At 47.6% G+C, this 18,440-nt stretch overlaps 3 protein-coding genes across 4 annotated transcripts; 2 read left to right on the plus strand and 1 right to left on the minus strand.

The window, feature by feature from the left end:
* The first annotated feature begins 696 nt into the window (after positions 1 to 696).
* On the plus strand, positions 697 to 2,903 carry LOC127589810 (nucleoside diphosphate kinase B-like). 2 transcript variants are annotated; one of them, XM_052049109.1, is made up of 5 exons: positions 697 to 830; positions 1,615 to 1,733; positions 1,807 to 1,908; positions 1,984 to 2,096; positions 2,709 to 2,903. In XM_052049109.1, the coding sequence occupies exons 2-5, from the start codon at positions 1,617 to 1,619 to the stop codon at positions 2,824 to 2,826; spliced, it is 450 nt and encodes a 149-aa protein (XP_051905069.1). In that variant the 5' UTR covers positions 697 to 830; positions 1,615 to 1,616; the 3' UTR covers positions 2,827 to 2,903. The 2 variants fall into 2 exon arrangements, with proteins under 2 accessions (XP_051905069.1, XP_051905070.1); XM_052049110.1 differs by having other exon boundaries at positions 738 to 830; positions 1,612 to 1,733.
* Positions 2,904 to 7,519: 4,616 nt separating this feature from the next.
* Positions 7,520 to 9,710, plus strand: LOC127589803 (keratin, type I cytoskeletal 13-like). The gene is made up of 8 exons (XM_052049094.1): positions 7,520 to 7,994; positions 8,186 to 8,268; positions 8,357 to 8,513; positions 8,609 to 8,770; positions 8,856 to 8,981; positions 9,160 to 9,234; positions 9,316 to 9,464; positions 9,540 to 9,710. The coding sequence occupies exons 1-8, from the start codon at positions 7,566 to 7,568 to the stop codon at positions 9,658 to 9,660; spliced, it is 1,302 nt and encodes a 433-aa protein (XP_051905054.1). The 5' UTR covers positions 7,520 to 7,565; the 3' UTR covers positions 9,661 to 9,710.
* A 1,651-nt stretch (positions 9,711 to 11,361) lies between these two features.
* Positions 11,362 to 17,931, minus strand: si:dkeyp-113d7.1 (uncharacterized protein LOC407709 homolog). Its single transcript, XM_052049092.1, has 3 exons — positions 17,599 to 17,931; positions 14,912 to 15,539; positions 11,362 to 14,039 (listed from the first exon to the last, which is right to left on the minus strand). Exons 2-3 carry the CDS (start codon positions 15,347 to 15,349, stop codon positions 13,014 to 13,016), a joined length of 1,464 nt encoding a protein of 487 aa, XP_051905052.1. The 5' UTR covers positions 15,350 to 15,539; positions 17,599 to 17,931; the 3' UTR covers positions 11,362 to 13,013.
* Positions 17,932 to 18,440: the final 509 nt, after the last annotated feature.

Genomic DNA, 18,440 nt, shown 5'->3' on the forward strand with positions numbered 1-18,440 from the left:
ATCACATCACATTATTACAACAAAAAAAATGATGGCTACTTTTGAAATCAGTGAAGTATTTGTTCAATGATTGCTCAAGTGAGTGTTATCGGGGTAACAGAATTATTGCAAAATTTCACCATTATTTATTACGTATGTCAATTAGAGGTTTCGGTACATATTTCAGCAAGGATCATGGAAGTTGACACGGATGATTTGCTTTCACGGGCCACATAAACTGATGTGGCGGGCCGGATCTGGCCCCCGGGCCTTGGCTTTGACACCTGTGCTATATAGCCTGATCTTGGCAGGCGACCAGTCCATCGTTTGTCTGTATGTTCCCCAACATCAAGCTGTGTCCAGTTCACGGTGTACTACACCTCGTGGCCAAAAGTGGTAAATATGCGGGGTATGAGAGTACATACACACCCAAACATGGGTATGGTGTGTGGATGTCAACATGCACATTTTGCACTTGTCTCCAGAGATGTTTCTTTTTCAAAAGGGAAGCTCAAATTAGGCTGAGTCGGCGAACGGTCGCGTGGGTGTCGCATGCTTTCCCATTTGGACCACATGAAGGCTCGGAGTTTATTTGGATTGGGGGGCACAGTCAGCAGCGTTGTCACCCAATCCTACTAATTAAGCTTCGCTGGCTGTTTCCACGGAGACCAATCAAGTCGAGTCAGCGGTGTTTCCTGTCATCGGGACACGCGTCCAATCGGAACGCTCGGATCACTGACCCATCCCCCCTAGTTGGCCCCCCCACCCTCGGGCTTTAAAAGTTTTTGCACGCTGCCCATCGTCCCGGCTGAGCTCTCGACTGTCAAACCCCACCGACGAGCTGCTTCAAGGTAATGCGCATTCTTCCTCTTTGTTGTTTTTCTTTTTTTCTTTTGTTGGTTTGTCTTGCTTTGGTTGTCAAGGTCAGACATTACCAGGTGAAAAAGATCAAATTGAATCACACAAAAGGTGACGCATGACCTTTGCGTTTTCATCTTCCTCCATGCAAACAGCACGCTAAACGCTGACCTTGTAAGTTCCCGACTGATGGGCGTCATTTGCAGTTCACATTGATGTGAATGATCACATGAATGGGTCACGGAGGGCGGGGTTATGTGTCCGATCATGTCAGCTGTCACTTCTCCCCCTCGTCACATGATCCACAAGCAGCTGATGCTAAAGTTAGCATCAAGGAGGGAGGGGCTCATGATGGTATGTTATATGCAGCGGCGGCCGGGTGATGTGCGCGTGCGTCTTTCTTCTCGCACACAATGGGTGACAATCCAAAATCCTGTCTGGGCCATTTTCAAAAACAGATTGGAGGGGACAAAAAAAAAAGCTCCTCAATAAATGTCACTGACACCGATTGACAAAAGTCCTCTACAAGGTTTTCTTCTACTTTGAATATTTTTTTTTCCTTCACTTACTTTCATCATTTCCAAATCCCATATTTCCTACACTATAGACACAGATGAACAACAGAACGGTCGCCGCGAGCCAAAGTCATATTTGGACTGAAAACATGCAGACCTCACACAGACTCAAACCCGAACGTCAGAACTGTTAAGGCAGACTTGATATTCACTGAAGTATGCAAAACACAAGATGAGCATGACAATGTTATGCCCAAAGCAGACATGGAGCGAACATTCATCGCAGTGAAGCCGGACGGCGTCCAGCGAGGCCTGTGTGGCGAGATCATCAAGCGATTCGAGCAGAGAGGCTTCCGTTTAGTCGCATGCAAGATGATACAGGTAAGCGGGGCCGCGCGTGCCGCGACATCCCGCTACCGCATTTCTTCATCATTGCAGCGCGTTTATTCGACAGGCGTCCGAAGAGCACATGAAGACGCACTACGCCGACCTGAAGGAGACGCCCTTCTATGGTGGACTGTGCAAGTACATGGCGTCCGGACCCATCCTTGCCACGGTAACATACCGACTCGGCGTCACGCGAGCTAGCTTTCGGCGCGCAAAAACGTGGTGATGGCGATCTCTTGTGCAGGTGTGGGAAGGGCGGAGCATCGTCAAATTGGCACGAATGATGCTGGGAGAAACCAACCCGGCCGAGTCCAAACCCGGAAGCATTCGAGGAGACCTGTGCATCGACATTGGCAGGTGCGTCCTTGACGGCCTTGCGAAGCGTGCCGCTAGCGACACGTCGTCGCTGTCGGTGACTAGCATTCGCGTTAATCACGTTGGTGATAAATGGTCATCCAGCTAGGTGATTAGCTTCGAGTCTGACTCATCGTTCAGTTTAGTGACTAGCATCCATTCTTAGGACGGTGCTAATGAGATGACTTGTCATCCAGATGGGTACCGAGCATCAGTTCGAACCACACTACTCATGACTCATCATCCAGGCTGGTGACTAGCACCTGTGCTATCAACCAATGCTAAAGAGTGGTTAGACGGCGAAGGGATTAGTATTTGTGCCAACACCACTACTAATGACTCGTCATCACTTTTAGTGTTTAGCATCCACGCTAATAACACTGTCCAGTGTCCACGTTAATGACTTGCATTCACGCTAACCACGCGGCTAACATCTTATCATCTGGATCAGTGATGAGCACCTATGCTAACGATACAGTAAATGACCAATTGGTGGGCTAGGTATTTGCATGCTAACAACACTGCGAATGGCCCCTCATCAGGATGGGGAACGAGCATCCGAGCTAATGTGTTATTTGGGTGTTTTGGTTTTTTTTTTTCCCCTCGCCCCCCCAGGAACGTGATCCACGGAAGCGACACAGTCGAAAACGCAAAGCGTGAGATCGATTTGTGGTTCAAGGCTGACGAGATGCTGGACTACGCCCCCTGTGCGCAGGCCTGGCTTTACGAGTGAAACGCCGTTGCTCTCAATGGTGATGGAAAGCAGTCATCAATAAAGCCTCGTGTGATGGGCCACTCTCTGACTTTCAATTTGGGTGTGTGTTTAACTTGACATGGCCATGCATCTTTTTTTTTTCCTTTTAATAAACTTTACTTAATCGAAGCATACAGAACATTTAGGGGGTAGGGGAATCTATTATAGAAATGGTATAACACCAAATTTAAAACAAAAAAATAGCAGGGAGATTACAATAGGAATAAAAACCAAATAAAATAAAGATTAAATACTAACAAAGATGCAGTGTAAGAATGTGGTGTCCAACTATAGCAGGGGATCCATTTATGACCCGCAATCCTTTTTTTTTTGTGGTCACACGGTTCGACATGGTTAAAAAGGTCAAAGTGGACAGAATGGGAAGGGAGGTCGTCAGAAAAATTGGTGCCATTACTACGAATGAATTAGTTTATACACTGTAGAACTTTTGTCTACATTCAAAGATACAAATAAACCATTCATGATCAAAATAATAATTTATCTTCAACACTGCAGTGAATAAAGAATTGAATTTTAGAGGCAAAAATATTTTGTTCCACTTTGTTCTCTATTGCTGATTTATGAAGACATCACATTAATGATCCTCAAGTAACTACCTGCATTTGAAAAATGGTCAGTTTACTACAGCTTGGTTCCGAATGGGGAGATGGGATTCCATTAAGTGCCAAACGGTACCACTCTCTGTGATAGACGGCTGTTAACCACCCCAAAACCTTGGGAAAAAAATATTTGCCTTAACACCTTTAACAGAAAACTGCTGAAATTAACCTGACAATTTAAACAACAGCAATTGCCTTTGAAGAATTGAAGTGTCCCTTTCATCCCTCCATTTTTCTGTATTCAGCTCTCAAATGAAATCGTTTGGTCACCCGTTGCTCTAAACAAATATTTGGCTTGGCATCAGCTTTGTGTCACCCCGCTGTAAATCCGCTGAAATACTCCCCAAAAGTGACATACATAATAAATCTACCGGTTACAAAAATACTGCATCGAGCACAATGCTATCCCGAGTTAACAAAGCAATAGCATCAAATCCTTCCTCACAATTGATGCACAATCAACAATTCAGCGAATCAACATTCAACAAGAGTCGGCAATAAAAACAGCTTGCACTTACTTTTCCAGGACTTGAGTTTCGGGTCCAGGGGCCCACTCGGCAGACATACAGATCACGTGATTGATTGACTGCGTTGCGTGACGATACTTCACGTGTAAAAAAATCGAAATACTCATCAAAACAACCAAAGCGCTGCCATAAATGTAACAAACAAAAATTCTCCATCTAAACCAGCGCAACCCACCTGCCGCAATCAAGCCGACAAGATCACGTGACACAAACAAATGATTGGCCACCAGGGGGCATTATTGCTTCTTTTTGCAATTTGGATCATGTAAACCACGGCCTCCAACGCTCCTCAAATTATATTTTAAAACTTCAATCGACACCGCACGAACATTTGCATGTTCATGGATTTGTTTCTCGATTTTTTAACGCGTGTTTAATTTATTTTTACTGAATCAAAGGGCCACTCAGAGTGTGTCCCAGTGGGTCTCCAGCCAGATGCCCATCCCTGCCATAATTTGTCTAAAAACTGTGCTTTGTGGGCTCTCTTGAGTGCTGACCTGGGCAAAGTACTAGCTTCCTTCCTTCCTTCATGCTCAGTTTTAATGCAACCTAAAGCCCCTTCAGCCCTATTTGGGTGGCCGGGCTTTACCCCAACCGCGACTTAACCTATGCTTGGGGCGCTGGTACACCATTGATATTTATCCCACACTTTTTTGACACCCCTGCACACATACATATATATATGCGCATACAGAAACACACATAGGCACATGTAAAGGCAAGAATATGATGTGCAAGCACACATTTGAGAGCATTCTTACATGTACAACCATGCATGCACACGTGAATACAAATGTGCACACATCCAAACACAACTGGATACACACGTCAGGTTACATTGTCAGCGCTCAGTTGAACACTTTGATTACCTAACACTTTGCTTATTCAGGTTGTTGCTACATGACCGCAACACACCCACTCACCCACACACACAAACCGCAAACAAGTGCATTTGTGGGTGTGTGTTTCCTAACATGACTGAAGCAGGTTTGCTCGCCCCCCCCCCCCGCCCCCACACACACACACATGACAATGGCACACCTTGATCATCGCACATACCTCAAAACAAGTTTGATTCTGACTCGGGCGGGCGGATTGTCCGTCAATCACACGAAACGCACCCGTTAACACACAAACAGTAAAGTAACATTAGAATCTTTATTTATGATTGATAAGAAGTCACGTTTGGGCTGTGGAAGGAAGATCAAAGATTTAAACATGCAATCATGTTCCTGGAGGGCAAACCACACACGCCACCGTGCCATAAGGCCAATTATGTCGCAAAACAGACTAAAATATTTACGTCGGTGATATTTATTTTTTGTTTGTTCATCCAATGAGGAGGACGAGGGCGTGACTTTCTTTTAGCTTCACAAAGCACAAAATGACTTTTCATCACCATTTGTGTTGACCATATTCATTCATTTATTCATTTCGTTTCACTCATTCAATCTTTTCTCTTCTTCAAAGGTGAAAACAGACTAAGGCAAAATAAGCTCAAATTGAACACAGTCAAGTGTGACAGGGCGGTGCAAAAAATGTTTTTAAGACAATAAAGTTGAAAAATGTACAATGCAAAAGAGGAAGGAGTGTGAGAAAAAAAAAAGCTCAAAGAGAAAGGATGATTGACAGGTTACTTGAAAACGTCCACACCCCCCACAAGAATTCTTCATCTAGGTGTCTTTATGTGTGCATGCATTTATATGTGCACACTAATGTCTGTGTGTGTGCGTGTGTTTGTGTGTGGCTCTGTGTGTCCGCAGCCACAACGGATCGGACATAAAGTTTGCAGCTTGAGTTTTAGCCCGTTTCCATCCAAATCAGTTCGTTGAAGGGAGCAGAAGTCATAAGACAAATGGCTGCTCAGCTGTTGAATGAACAGGTGTCTGTTCATCCCTCAAGTGTGCCCTATGCATTTTGGAAAAACGGTCAATATGAGCACTAAAGAGTGATGAAACCCATCAATCGGAAGAAACGTATAACAAGCCCACCAGAAGAAAACCCGCAAGAGCACCGACAGTGACCAAAGAATTCTTGCCTGGGTCATCAACCGAGCCTGCAATGGAAGAATGCCGAGATCATACTCAGTCTTTAGTGAGGCAAAAAATGGAGCCTCTAAAATCTCATTAAAAACTGTTAAAAAATAAAAACATGAATGAAAATGACAAAATGAAAAAAAAAATAGAAAAAAGAAAAAAAAAGTTCTTGCTACTCGTGTCTGTGTGTCATGCACTCTGAAATCCAAAAGCCTTGCGCAGGTGCATTGGAAATCAATTTACAATCAATTTACGATGCAGGTCACTGCTTTTAATATTCTTTAGGCCAGCAGAGAAGGCCTTGCAGGTCCTGACTATACGCCACCGGTCATCCTGACAAGAACAACAGGGGATATTCAAAGTTGTGTTATCAGGTTACAGGGGGTGCATGAAAGGGTTAAAAGTTGACCTGGCAGCACCTTGCGTGGCAGCGGCCGACCATCGGGGTACGAACGTGTGCGTGAATGGCTCTAAAAAGCGCTTTGGGCATCATAAGGTGGAGTTCAAGGGTCACCAGCTCTGGTCCTTGAGGACTGATGTTGGCGACTCCTTGGAAGCTACCTGCAAGTGCCGCACATTTACACACTTACTGGCTTGGGCGTGTATACTGTCGACACATATGCAGGACACACGTTTGCTTGAAGTCAGACCACTGGCACAAAACAACAACAACAGAAACAACTTGTAGTAGCTTGTATTCGTTGCGCCAACAAAATGAGTGGAATGACGCCGGTCAGGTCGCTTGTCATTCAGAGGATTCAGCGTGATGATTGACGAGCGCTTAACGACGGCTTATACCGAGCTCCGTGTTGTGCAGGTCTTTCATCCATCCAATATCCGAGTTGCTGAGATCTTCATGAAAGAAACTTGAATAAGATCGAACGATTATTGTATCTTCCAGAAGCACGCCGCAAAATGTTTTTCAACATGCAGAGTTTGCTCCAAGAATACTTCTCTGTAGTTCAGAGAGTATTCTTTATTACTATCCGTGCACGTCGGGCCTCGTTCGCTTCGCGGAGCAGAATCGGCTGCCTTCTGACCGCCATCGCTTTCTTTCTTTTCTGAAGTTGATCTCATCTGACTTGATCATCATCGTGCGATTTCATCAATTCCACACCAACACAAACAACAGTCGCGCATCATTCATGAGATGGACAGAATAGAACGTTGATAAATGAAAAAGATTGTGCAATGTAGGTGAGGCAGAATGAAGGGCAAGAAAGAAAGAGAGGAGGTGGAAACGGTCCAAGAATCCAAAGAGCAACTCAGGATTTCTTGAGCTGCCATTCAAAACAAAACAAAACAAAGAAAAAAACCACAAAAGTGGCTTACGTCCAGTGAGACCTGTTGGTTTTCATTCCTTGGAGTGACGTTCCCAACTCGAAGTGTCAAAAGTGACCCCCCCCCTCCGCCATCCCATCCACCTGCCCCCGCCCCTCTCGGGCTCCCGCCACACCCACATACCGGATTGAGTTTAAAAGGAAGCGTTGGTGCGTGGCTTCTCACCACTCTCCACCGAGTATCAGCACACCACCATGACCGCCTTCATCTCCCGCTCATCCGCCAGGTCAGTCCGGACCGGTTCCGCCATGGGCGGCGGCTCCTCTATGGGCGGCGGCCGCATCATGTCCATGAGGGCCGGCAGCGTTTACGGCGGTGCGGGCGGTTCCGACGTGCGCATCTCGTCAGGCGGCATGGGCATGGGCATGGGCATGGGCATGGGAACGGGAGGCGGCTACTCCTCAGTCGCCATGAGCGACACCGAAGCTCTGATGGGCAACGAGAAGTTCACCATGCAGAACCTCAACGACCGGCTGTCCAGCTATCTGGACAAGGTTCGCTCCCTGGAGAAGGCCAACGCCGAGCTGGAGATGAAGATCCGTCAGTTCCTGGACAGCCGAATCGGCCCGGCCAGCCGCGACTACACTGCCTACTTTGCCACCATCGCCGACCTCAACGACAAGGTGAAAATACTCAGTCAGAAAAAAAAAGACAAATAAAAAAAATAAGTAGAGCCGCTCAAATGCCACGAGCAGTGAATTTTTTAACTCTCCAGTACAATGAATGTTGCTAGCTTGACAAAGTTAGCTTGATAGCTAACAAAATAAAGTGGGGGGAAAAAAATGACATCCCACCACTTGCGTTGTTGTTGCAGATCCAAAACGCCACCCGGATGAACGGCGCGGTCCACCTGAGCATCGACAACGCCAGGCTGGCGGCGGAAGACTTCAAAACCAAGTAAGTCCGCACCCCGACGGGATCCGACGCGTCGTCCGTCTCCTCTGCCGCCGCGCTCATCGGTCGCCCTTCCGGTGTGCCTCCGCAGGTTCGACAACGAGCTGGCCATGCGCCTGTCGGTGGAGGCCGACATCGCCGGATTGCGTCGCGTTTTGGACGAGCTCACGCTGGCCAGGTCGGACCTGGAGATGCACATCGAAGGCCTGAAGGAGGAGCTCGTCTTCCTCAAGAAGAACCACCAGGAGGTCACCCGCACGTCTTCTCCTGCACTTTTTTTCGACATTTCCCTCATCTATTCTTCCTTTTGGACTGAAATCAAGCATTGTGTGCGCCCGCGTAGGAGCTGTTGGCACTGCGCGCTCAGATGAGCGGTCAGGTGAACGTGGAAGTGGACGCGGCTCCTGGTCAGGACATGGCAGCCATCATGGCTGAAATTCGAGAACATTATGAGGCCATCACAGCCAAGAACCACAGAGACATGGAGGCTTGGTTCAACGCCAAGGTAACGAGCGTTACTTCCAGTGAGGATGTGTGTGTGTGTTTATGTGCGCGCGCCCACTCATGTTCATGTGCGTTTGTGTATACAGACAGACGCTCTCAACAAAGAAGTGCAGACACAGACGGTTACCTTGCAGACGTCCAGGTCAGAGGTCACTGAAGTCCAACGCACGCTGCAGGCCCTCCAGATCGAACTGCAGTCCTTGTTGGGCCTGGTAAATCACGACGCAACTTTGACAGCACTTTTACTCCGTGACGCAAAAATATGGTCAGCCAGGTCCAAAGCAAAGAGCATTTTTACCTTTCGCCCGTCGCGAAGCGGCTTCCTTCGAAGTCTCAGAGAGCTGCCGTGCACTATTTCTCCTGAGCGCTTGGGGGGGTGCGTTTGTGCAGAAAGCGTCGCTGGAGGGAACGCTGGCCGAGACGAAGAACCGCTACTCCATGATACTGTCGAACTTCCAGACGCAGGTGAGCAGGATACGGCGGGGGGGGCGGGGCCGGCAGAGGCGAGACCGGAAGCGTGCGTTAACGCGTCCTCCCGTCTCGCAGGTGTCCTCGCTGGAGGAGCAGCTGATCCAGCTGCGAGGTGACTTGGAGCGGCAAAGTCAGGAATACCAAATGCTGCTGGACATCAAGCAGCGGCTGGAGATGGAGATCGCAGAGTACCGCCGCCTGTTGGAGGGAGAGACCGTCAGCAGGTGAGTCACGGCGACCCGCGCAGCCGCGGTCCTTCCGCGCGGCGTCTTCAGGCCTGTCCTCCGACCGGTTTGCAGCGTTTCTGCCAACTCGACAAGCACGTCCGGTAGCAAGCGCGTGGTGACGGTGGTCGAGGAGGTGGTCGACGGCAGGGTGGTGTCCTCGTCCTCCAAGACCTCATCCTACATATCTCGCTGACATCAACGGCGCAAGGAACAAGCGCAACAATAAAAGAGCCTTAATGATCACTTTGGCGTGCGTGTCTTTTCTTGAACTGTCGCCATGGTTACCCTGCGTATGTGGTGTGTGTGGGAGAGAATTTCGGGTGTGGTGTGCAATAAAGTTACATTGCTGAATGAAGAGTTGTAAAAAAATTAATAAAAATTAACAAATTTAAAAAGTAGGGCTGTGTTAAAAGTTTTACATCAACGATACAAATGCGTCCAGTCCCCTCGGTAGCAAAGCGATCCCAAAACAGGATGCCCCACCCCCATACTTCACAATTGAAAGGAGGTTTTGATGGGAGTGCGCTGGACTGGTTTTTTCTTTTGTTTTATATTTGCCTTCATGTTTCCACACAATGAAGCACCCAGAAACTGGTTTGCGAACGTCAAATTTGTTGCAGTTCTTTTTCGCTTCCTCTGTTGTGTCCTCAATTGACGTTCATTTTTGGTCAATATTTTAAGTCACGTCAGGCAGGGGGAAATGATCCAATGTCAATTATTTGAATGAGAAGTTATTTTGAACAGAATACCTTCCACTAGATGAACATAATTAACCTGTGTGTTAACTTTTTATGAATGAAGTATTGCGCCTTGTATAGTCTGTTTTACAGGGTTGCAACTGCCTCCCCATGTTGCCAATGAAGCCGTCAACACCAAATTCAAAACTTGACTATAAATGTTCCTTCTACTGTTTCCAGAGTGTGTATAAAAACTGCGTTTGGAATTTACTTCCACTGTAACCCGCTCTTCTTTGAAAAATCAATGGTTGCGTCATGAGTCGCCAAAAGAGCTCCGGGTGTCACGTACTGACCCCGGGATGTAATTTGTTTACGCCGCTATCCCTGCGAAACAGGAGCAGCGGCAGCCTAAGGATTTACAACGCAGAGCAAAATAAGCGTTTGTCAGTCAACGATCCATCCACGTGAATTCACATTTCACCTTATTGACGGGAAAGAATGAGACACCTGTGCAAGCTGCACAAGTTGCATGTTACAGATTGCTATGAAGCACCAGGAGTGGTTTAAAAAAAATTATAACTCACTTTTTACAACAACTTTTGCGACACCAGGTGCAGAGAATTACAATGGCGAATCCTTGCGATCAAAGCTATGGAATGTTACAAGTATAGGTGAGGGACTTTGGGTACTTAGACTTGTGTGGCTTAATCTTTGTTTTTGTTAACCGCCATAATAATTTCTAAAATTCTCATTTAAAATCAGAAATTCATCATTCAGAGTCGGGTACAGATATACAGTACAGTACTTGCATAAAATGGCCTACTCCTGACTTAGCTTATCTCTTCACATACTTTCTCCTCCTGCTTTGTGAACGTGTCCAATAAAAACATGCCCATGTGATTTGTGCCGCCTTAGCTTAAGTAAACAGTTTATCTCCTGTTTTGATCAATCACATCTGATGAGCAATTCGTGTGTCAAGATACCTTTCCTTGCAACCGTGCGTGCGGTTGGAGAAACGGCGCCCACTGGTGGCCAAATACGCCCTTGCAACGACTGCAGACCAGGGGAACGTCCAGGGATGGGCGAGGCCAGAGCCACACATGGGTGGAGCTGCTGAAAAGTGACAGCTAAACAAGTCAATTCGCGTCAGTGGGTGAAGGTGAAGTAATAGATTACTCCAAGTAAGACTAAGTCGAGGTAACGGATGAGAGGACCGGTGCAAAGACAAAAAACTTTTTATAGTCGATAGGCAGTACAAGAAATGGTTTCATTTCAATAAAAGGCAAGTGATCATAAAAGACTGGTACAAAACGTGTGTGGATCATATGAAGATTAAAAACATCGAAGATGAACATGAAGAGATGATTAACCTGTAATCATTTGTCGGGCTAAATAGAAACGAAAAAAATTCCAAAGAATTTGCATCTCCTTTGTGTCTCTTGACACAAAGGAGAGAGCTCCAATCAGCCAGCAAGGGTCACGCGCACACAAAATGTGAAGGGGCGGGAGATGACATCACAACGACATCATCAGTGTAAACAAGTTGAGTCTTTCGATCAGAAACAGAAATTTCCGACCAACATTCTTTCCAGTCAAACTCTCCTCTGCATGTACAGGTTGTGTTTTGCGTATTATATATCTATATCTATTTATAGATACAGATAAATAATGTGTATAAATATGGAAAAGTACAGAGACGAATGTGTAACAAAGTGTGACCGCGAGCTAATGTTTGCTAGCACCGCGCTCGTCACACAATTGGTCAGTTGCTTGGCGAGGTCTGTGGAAAGCCATCTGTGCGTTGATTGCATATGACTTGGAGTCTGATATCCGTGGACTACTCGTGCTCTTCGTCCTCACTTGTATCAGGATTTAGTGCAAGAGGAGAACCACTGGCTTTCTTGTAGCACTTTTACCAACAACTCACACCACTTTTGGTCCATTAGTACAAATGTATCCTCTCAACTCAATTATGGAACAATTGAGAGATTAATCCATGGGATTAATCCACGAGTCAACGATCAAATAAATCTGCCCCAATTTTGATCAATTAATCATTTCGGTATCTTGTTGTGTTGTGTTCAAATCCCCGGAATATCAAGCTTTCAATGCCAAAATTGTCTGATTTCAGTCGGCAGCCACAAGAGCAGACTGACTTTGTTTTTGTTTGTGTTGAACCAAAATAAGACAAATTTTTTTTTTGAAAAAATAAAAATGCTCGACATTTTTGCAAATGTTCTCATGGTTGTAACGAACCAAACCGGTAACTGAGCATCAGCAAGTTACTGGAGGTTTGTTTTTTGTCCTTTTTAGCACTTTATAATAATTTTTTTTTCAACAAAGGAATCAGACACGATGTCATCTGCAATTACTTTGTGCTTAAACACTTTAAAAATATAACCTGTTGAATATCGTACTCAATATCTTAATATGTTTTAGTAATATGAATACAAAGATTTGGAAGTTGCTGTGTCGGTTATCATTCCACTATTTTTATTGCCATTTTGGGTTGTCACCGAGGTACCGTCTCTCTAACGGTACCAAATGTACTTTAATGCAGCTATAATAGCAAAGTCAGAATTGCGATATCATGACACTTGTAGCGGAACCTGGGCCAAAAAAAAGAGCAGGCCACGGGAGCCCCCCCTCTTCTCTGCTAACACGTCGTACGAACGAAGCAAATTTGCCCCGGCCACACAAAGTTGCAGGGGAAAATGTTCAAATGGCTTTCCTCAGACACGCTCTCCACACACATGTGCACCAAAAAAAAAAAAGAGCTGTAGAAGTAACGATCAGAAAGGCGCCAAAAGGTAACAAAGAGGTGGCTATTGCATAAAAAAAAAAAGCATTCTGTCCACCACACATTTATCTAGCATCCGTCTGTGTCGGCAGCAGCGCGCTCCCGCTTGTGGATCTGCTGGTGCGCCTTGAGGTGGCCCGACTGGCTGAACGCCTTGCCGCAGCGCGCGCAGGCGTGCGGCCGCTCGCCCGTGTGAACGTGCTGGTGCGCCTTGAGGTGTCCGAGGCGGCCGAAGCTCTTGCCGCACTGCGCGCAGCCAAACGGCCGCTCGCCGGAGTGGATCTTCTCGTGGGTCTTGAGCACGGCGGCGTTGCCGAAAGTCTTGCCGCAGTGCGAGCAGGCGAAGGGTTTGGCCTGCCCGGTGGCGGCGCCGGCGTCGTGCGCGAGGAGGTGGTTGCGGTACGCCGTCTCCTTGCTGAAGCTCTTGCCGCAGTGCTGGCAGCAGAAGGGCCGCTCGCCCGTGTGGCTCAGCCGATGCGCCTTGAGCTCCTTGGCCTGGCCGAAGGTCTTGGCGCAGGCGTGGCAGGCAAAGGGGCGCTCGCCCGTGTGCAGCCGCTGATGCGCCCGCAGGTCGTCGGCCTTGGTGAAGCCTTTGGGGCAGTGGGCGCACACGTAGGGCTTCTGGCCCGTGTGGATGAGCTGGTGGCGTTTGAGATTTCCGGCTTGGCCGAAGCTCTTGCCGCACTGCGCGCACGAGTACGGCCGCTCGCCCGTGTGGATGCGCTGGTGCGTCTTCAGGTTGCCCAGCGTGCTGAAGTTTTTGCCGCACTGCGTGCACGAGAAGGGCTTCTCGCCCTGCATGTTGCGCGGCTTCCTCACCGTCGGGCTTTTGGTCGCCGCGGCCTTGCCTTCGTCGGCCCCCGTCGCCTGGTAGGGGAAGTGGGCTTCGGGTTTGGCCATCCCGTCCAGCAGCAGAAGCGAGTCAGGTCGCAGCTTGTTGAGCTCGCTGCGCAGCTCGGCCATGTGGATGGACTCCAGAGCGTTGTGAGGCGGCTGCAGAACATCCGCCGGGTCCAAGTCGCCCGGCTCTGCGGCGTAGTAACACTGCAGGTCCACGTGGTGGTCCGATTTGATGTAGTCCAAGGTGTCGCTCACCTGCCACAGACAGGTCCGCGTTCATCAAACAAGTCGGGAAGCGCAACGGCGCCCTTCGCAATCAACACGTTGGTTCCGCGAAAGCCAACTTGCTAGCTCTCGTCAATGTGCTTGCTGACGACAGCACAGAAAGCGCACGATATGAACGACGGCGTCAACATGTTCAGACGTTACAGGGGTGGGGCTATGTACGGCTCACTTCATTCTTTAACCCCGCCCACCCAGCGTTTACATCACGGAGCGCATAAACAAAAGCAATGAAATGGGGGGGGGGAAGCGCTGCAGACGATAGCTATAAACCGAACACTTGTACGCGCTATTCGGCTTTCATTCTGGCTTGTGCACACTGCTGCACCTCATTAGAAAACGAGATAACGTTGCAGGATGACACGGGCCAACCGAACTGGAACAGTCAAACTGAGTGTGTGCGTGCGTCAACTTCCGCAGCGACGACCAAGTTGACAGGCAAGAGGGAAGCACGGCGAGTGAATGTCGATATGTAAATGACCCATTGAGCGCGGCCCCAAAACTTTTTTTTTTCTTTAAAGCGTAAGGTCAATTGAGTGATTATTGTGACAGGACTACATATGTAGTTGATAAATGAATAAAAATTCGACCAAACGCCATCTTTTAACTCAAAAATAAAACGACAGAGAGCCACTTGTAAGTCGCCATTCAGCGAGACTGGAAGAGTCACAGAAAGGCACTTGCCCATTGTTGGATCAAACGGCTGTTGGAATTTGGTGATTGAGCCCCTTGCCGTCGTTGCGCAAAAACGTTAGATGTGCGCTGAAAAAGACTTTTTTGGATTCATCCTGAAATTTCACTGCCGACTTTCACGAGAGCAGAATGCGAGACATGCAGCCGGATACCTGGGAGATGTAGTCAAACACACAGCTGTTCTCATAGTGCGACTTGTAGTCCATATCCTCGGCATGGCGGAAGGGGTCAAGGTGGTCCAGGTCTGTGCGGTGATGCTCCGCCTTGATGTAGTCCAGGCCACTGATTTCCATCTTGATCTGCTCATGGCCCAGCTCGGCGGTGGACAGCGGCTGGATCTCCGATAGGTCCACGGTGCGGATGGGCTCCAGGCGCTCCAGGTCCTCCAGGTCCTCGGGCTCGCTCTTGACGCACGGCAGCATGACCAGCGGCTCGGCCACCTCAGCCGCCAGTGAGCTGAGGGTAGGGGTGGGGCCGTCCGAGCTGAGGAGGGCCAGCGAGGCCGGGCCGCCGGGTTCCAGCGGGGGCGGAGGGGAGCCGCCCTCCGAAGCGAGGCTCAGACTCAGACATTCGGCCTCCAAGTCCGTCATGGTGAGGGGTGGAGCTCCGTCTACGAACCCCCGCCCCCGAGACCTCCGCTCCGGACGCCCTTGGCGAAGGGGAGGAGCCGAGACGACGGCCGATACGAGGAGCCCGGTCAATGGCGAGTGGCAGGAACCGAGGCCGATGGCCTTTGTCTGCGGAACCCGACGTCAGCACAAGCGCCGTATTGGCAGCGGCCTGCGCACACAACAGAGACACTTAGCAGTTGGCGGCTAAAATCACCGCAATTCCATCACTTGCAATTCAATTCGCTTTCAATTTTCAAGGTTGCGATTTGATCTGATATGCGTCGATGGAAATTCAGTAAGAAGAAAGAAATACACAAATAACTAGGAGCACCTGTTGGCCGATTTATTGAACTTGTGGGATGTCAGCTCACATTTTTTGATCATCGACGATTGTTCAACCGACGTGCAAAAATGCTGGGCAGTGCGGCGAAATGGCTTGAGCGATTGACGATACGGTCTAAAATCTATCATCAAGGTATAAATTCAGTGTCTTCATGGCAACGGTCTACATCACAATATTGTAAGCATACAAATTTCATAATGGACGTAGAGTGCTACCTCAGGTTCCAAACGCAAGTATTTTTGTGAGCTGCATTTGTAACTCAAAACATTCATAAATCGAGAAATTGCCGCCAAATTTTGAATGAATGATACACATATACAAATGATATACACACACACAAACATATTTTTCCCCCTCCCAAATTTGAATGGTGTGTTTGAAAATAAATACCGTACAACATAAAAAGAAGTGAAAACATATTTTACTATGAAGACATAACGCACGAAACAAACTAGTGCCTGTTGTACTTCAAAAAAGAAAAATTGTTTTTTTTGGTAACACAACAAAAGCTAACAAAAAAGGAAACTTTTTTTGCCACATTACTTATGTCAAAGCAGCTGCTGTGAGAAATGAGACTGTGTTTGTGTGTGTGAACTTCCCCCCAAAAAAGATTCCTGTCGTGGGGAGAAGACCTTGAGTTCTGATGTCCTTTTGTGTCTTTTTATTTTTCTTCTCAATTTAAGAGAAGCTCCCGTAGCATAAATACTTTACATATCCAATGTTCCAAATGATTTTGGGCGACCGCTGTCAAAATTGTTTTGACAGTTTACGGGCACGGCACAGGAATGACGTTGACAGGTAATTTGACAAACAGTTAATGTTCTACTTTGATTAGCATCTTGTCTACCGTTGCTAGTACTGGATTTGCATGTAGACTTGCACGGCATAAGTTGCACATTGACTAACATGCTAACTAGTATGGGTCGTGACGTGTCATGTTTGCATGTGGACAATCATAGCTGATGCTGTATGTTTATGAGCATTTTGTCATACTTGGCTAATGTTGGGCATTGGCAGGTCAACTGGCATGGCTAATAGTACATAAATGGGACTTTGGCTTCAGGTGAAACTGAGAGCGACCTCCTGTTACTTGTTGAATATTTGGGTGCTTTATGTTTGATTTGGTTGCGTTGTCGAACAAGCCGCACGATGCACGCTTTTCTTGGAAGGTAAAACTCATGACGTGTAAACTAAGCGCAAGCCCAACACTTCCATCCCGTTCGGTCACTGCGCGGGTTGAATGAAAAACTTTTGCCAGGTATGTTCTGAATCAAAAGAGGAGCGCCAATTGCCAAGTTGGGCTTCATCGCGTCGCCGCCACGCGAATCCGCCGAGCGAGTGCAGGAATGCGGCCTAAGAGAACCAACAGAACATGGCGGCTCCGTTCCGATCGACTCGGACCGTGTCACACCCCAAGGCACACTTTTTTACGACACGCTTGGAGACTTATCGCTCGAGGTGAAAAAAAACGGAGGCCGGGGAAATGTAGAAAGTCGGTTTAGTTGAGTACAAAGAGGGGAAAGTGCAAAGGCTAGCAACACAGCTAGCCAGTGGCCATCTTGTTTGACGCCGGATGCTAAGCTAAGCTAAGCTAAAATAAGGTTAGCATGGTGGAGACCGCGAGCAAGAGCGGGAAGGAGAGCACCGAAGGAAGGAGGGGGGGGAGGGTGAGGGGGTCCTTCGCCCGCGCCCCCGCTTCTCCTCGTCGCATCGCATTAAACACGCGGAGTGAGCGCAGCGGGGGGCGCCTGACAGCTGTGGCCGAAGCGTGTCAGATGACGGCGGCGGCCAAATGGATGCAAAAAGGCCGCGGCCGGTCTGCCGGTGGCCCGGCTACGCGAGCCTAGCGGCCAGCGGCCTGTTCGTTTCGGGGGCTGCTGCTTACCTGCGGGCGTTCCGCGTCATGGCTGCTTCGGCTTCGCTGCCCGCGACTTGTGGCCAACTGCGGCGGACCCGCCACGTCCACCTCGGCCTCTCCTCCCCTCCAACAGTGGTGAAGCCCTCCTCCTTCTCCTTCTTCTCTCCTCCTCCTCCACCTCCTTCTCTCCTCCTTTCTGCCTGGCCACCGTCCATTGAGGCGGGTAACCAAGGTAACCGCCACTTCCAAACGCGGATCGATACGAGCTCATACAGTTTGAGGAAAAAAATTGATATACAGTATGTTGTCAATTTTTGTATTGTATGTTTTATATTGCTGCTTTTTTACATGATTTAACTTACATTTTACATATTTTGTTGAGCTTTTTTATCGTTTGCTTATAAGATTAAAAATAATCAAATATATGGTAATACTAGAGTATTTTTCAATTATATCTTAATTTTTTAAATTCTAGATTATATTGAACTTTATAATCACAAACGTGAATAGACTGTGATGTCACGATGAAAAGTTTAAATGTATTACAATTATATTAATTAGTTTAAATTTAATGGTTCTCACATTTTTTCACACAATATACGCCCTGCAAAAAATACTTGGCTCTCCAGGTATGCCATAATGACTAGCCTTCGGTAGTGTGCTTGGTGACTGGTTTTAGTTTATTTTTTTGATCTGATTGGTCGCCGCGGGCCACTGACTGCCCTTTACTTCATATCCCTCACAAAAGATTAAAAAGTGAAGCTTATAAACTCATTGTACAGGTATAGTGACAATAAAACACATTATGTTGTGTTCAAAGACTAGTTTGTGTCCAATCTGTGAATAGTTTTATTTGATTTTTTTTAATT

The sequence above is a fragment of the Hippocampus zosterae genome, chromosome 17, assembly GCF_025434085.1.
Source record: "Hippocampus zosterae strain Florida chromosome 17, ASM2543408v3, whole genome shotgun sequence".
NCBI lineage: Eukaryota > Metazoa > Chordata > Actinopteri > Syngnathiformes > Syngnathidae > Hippocampus > Hippocampus zosterae.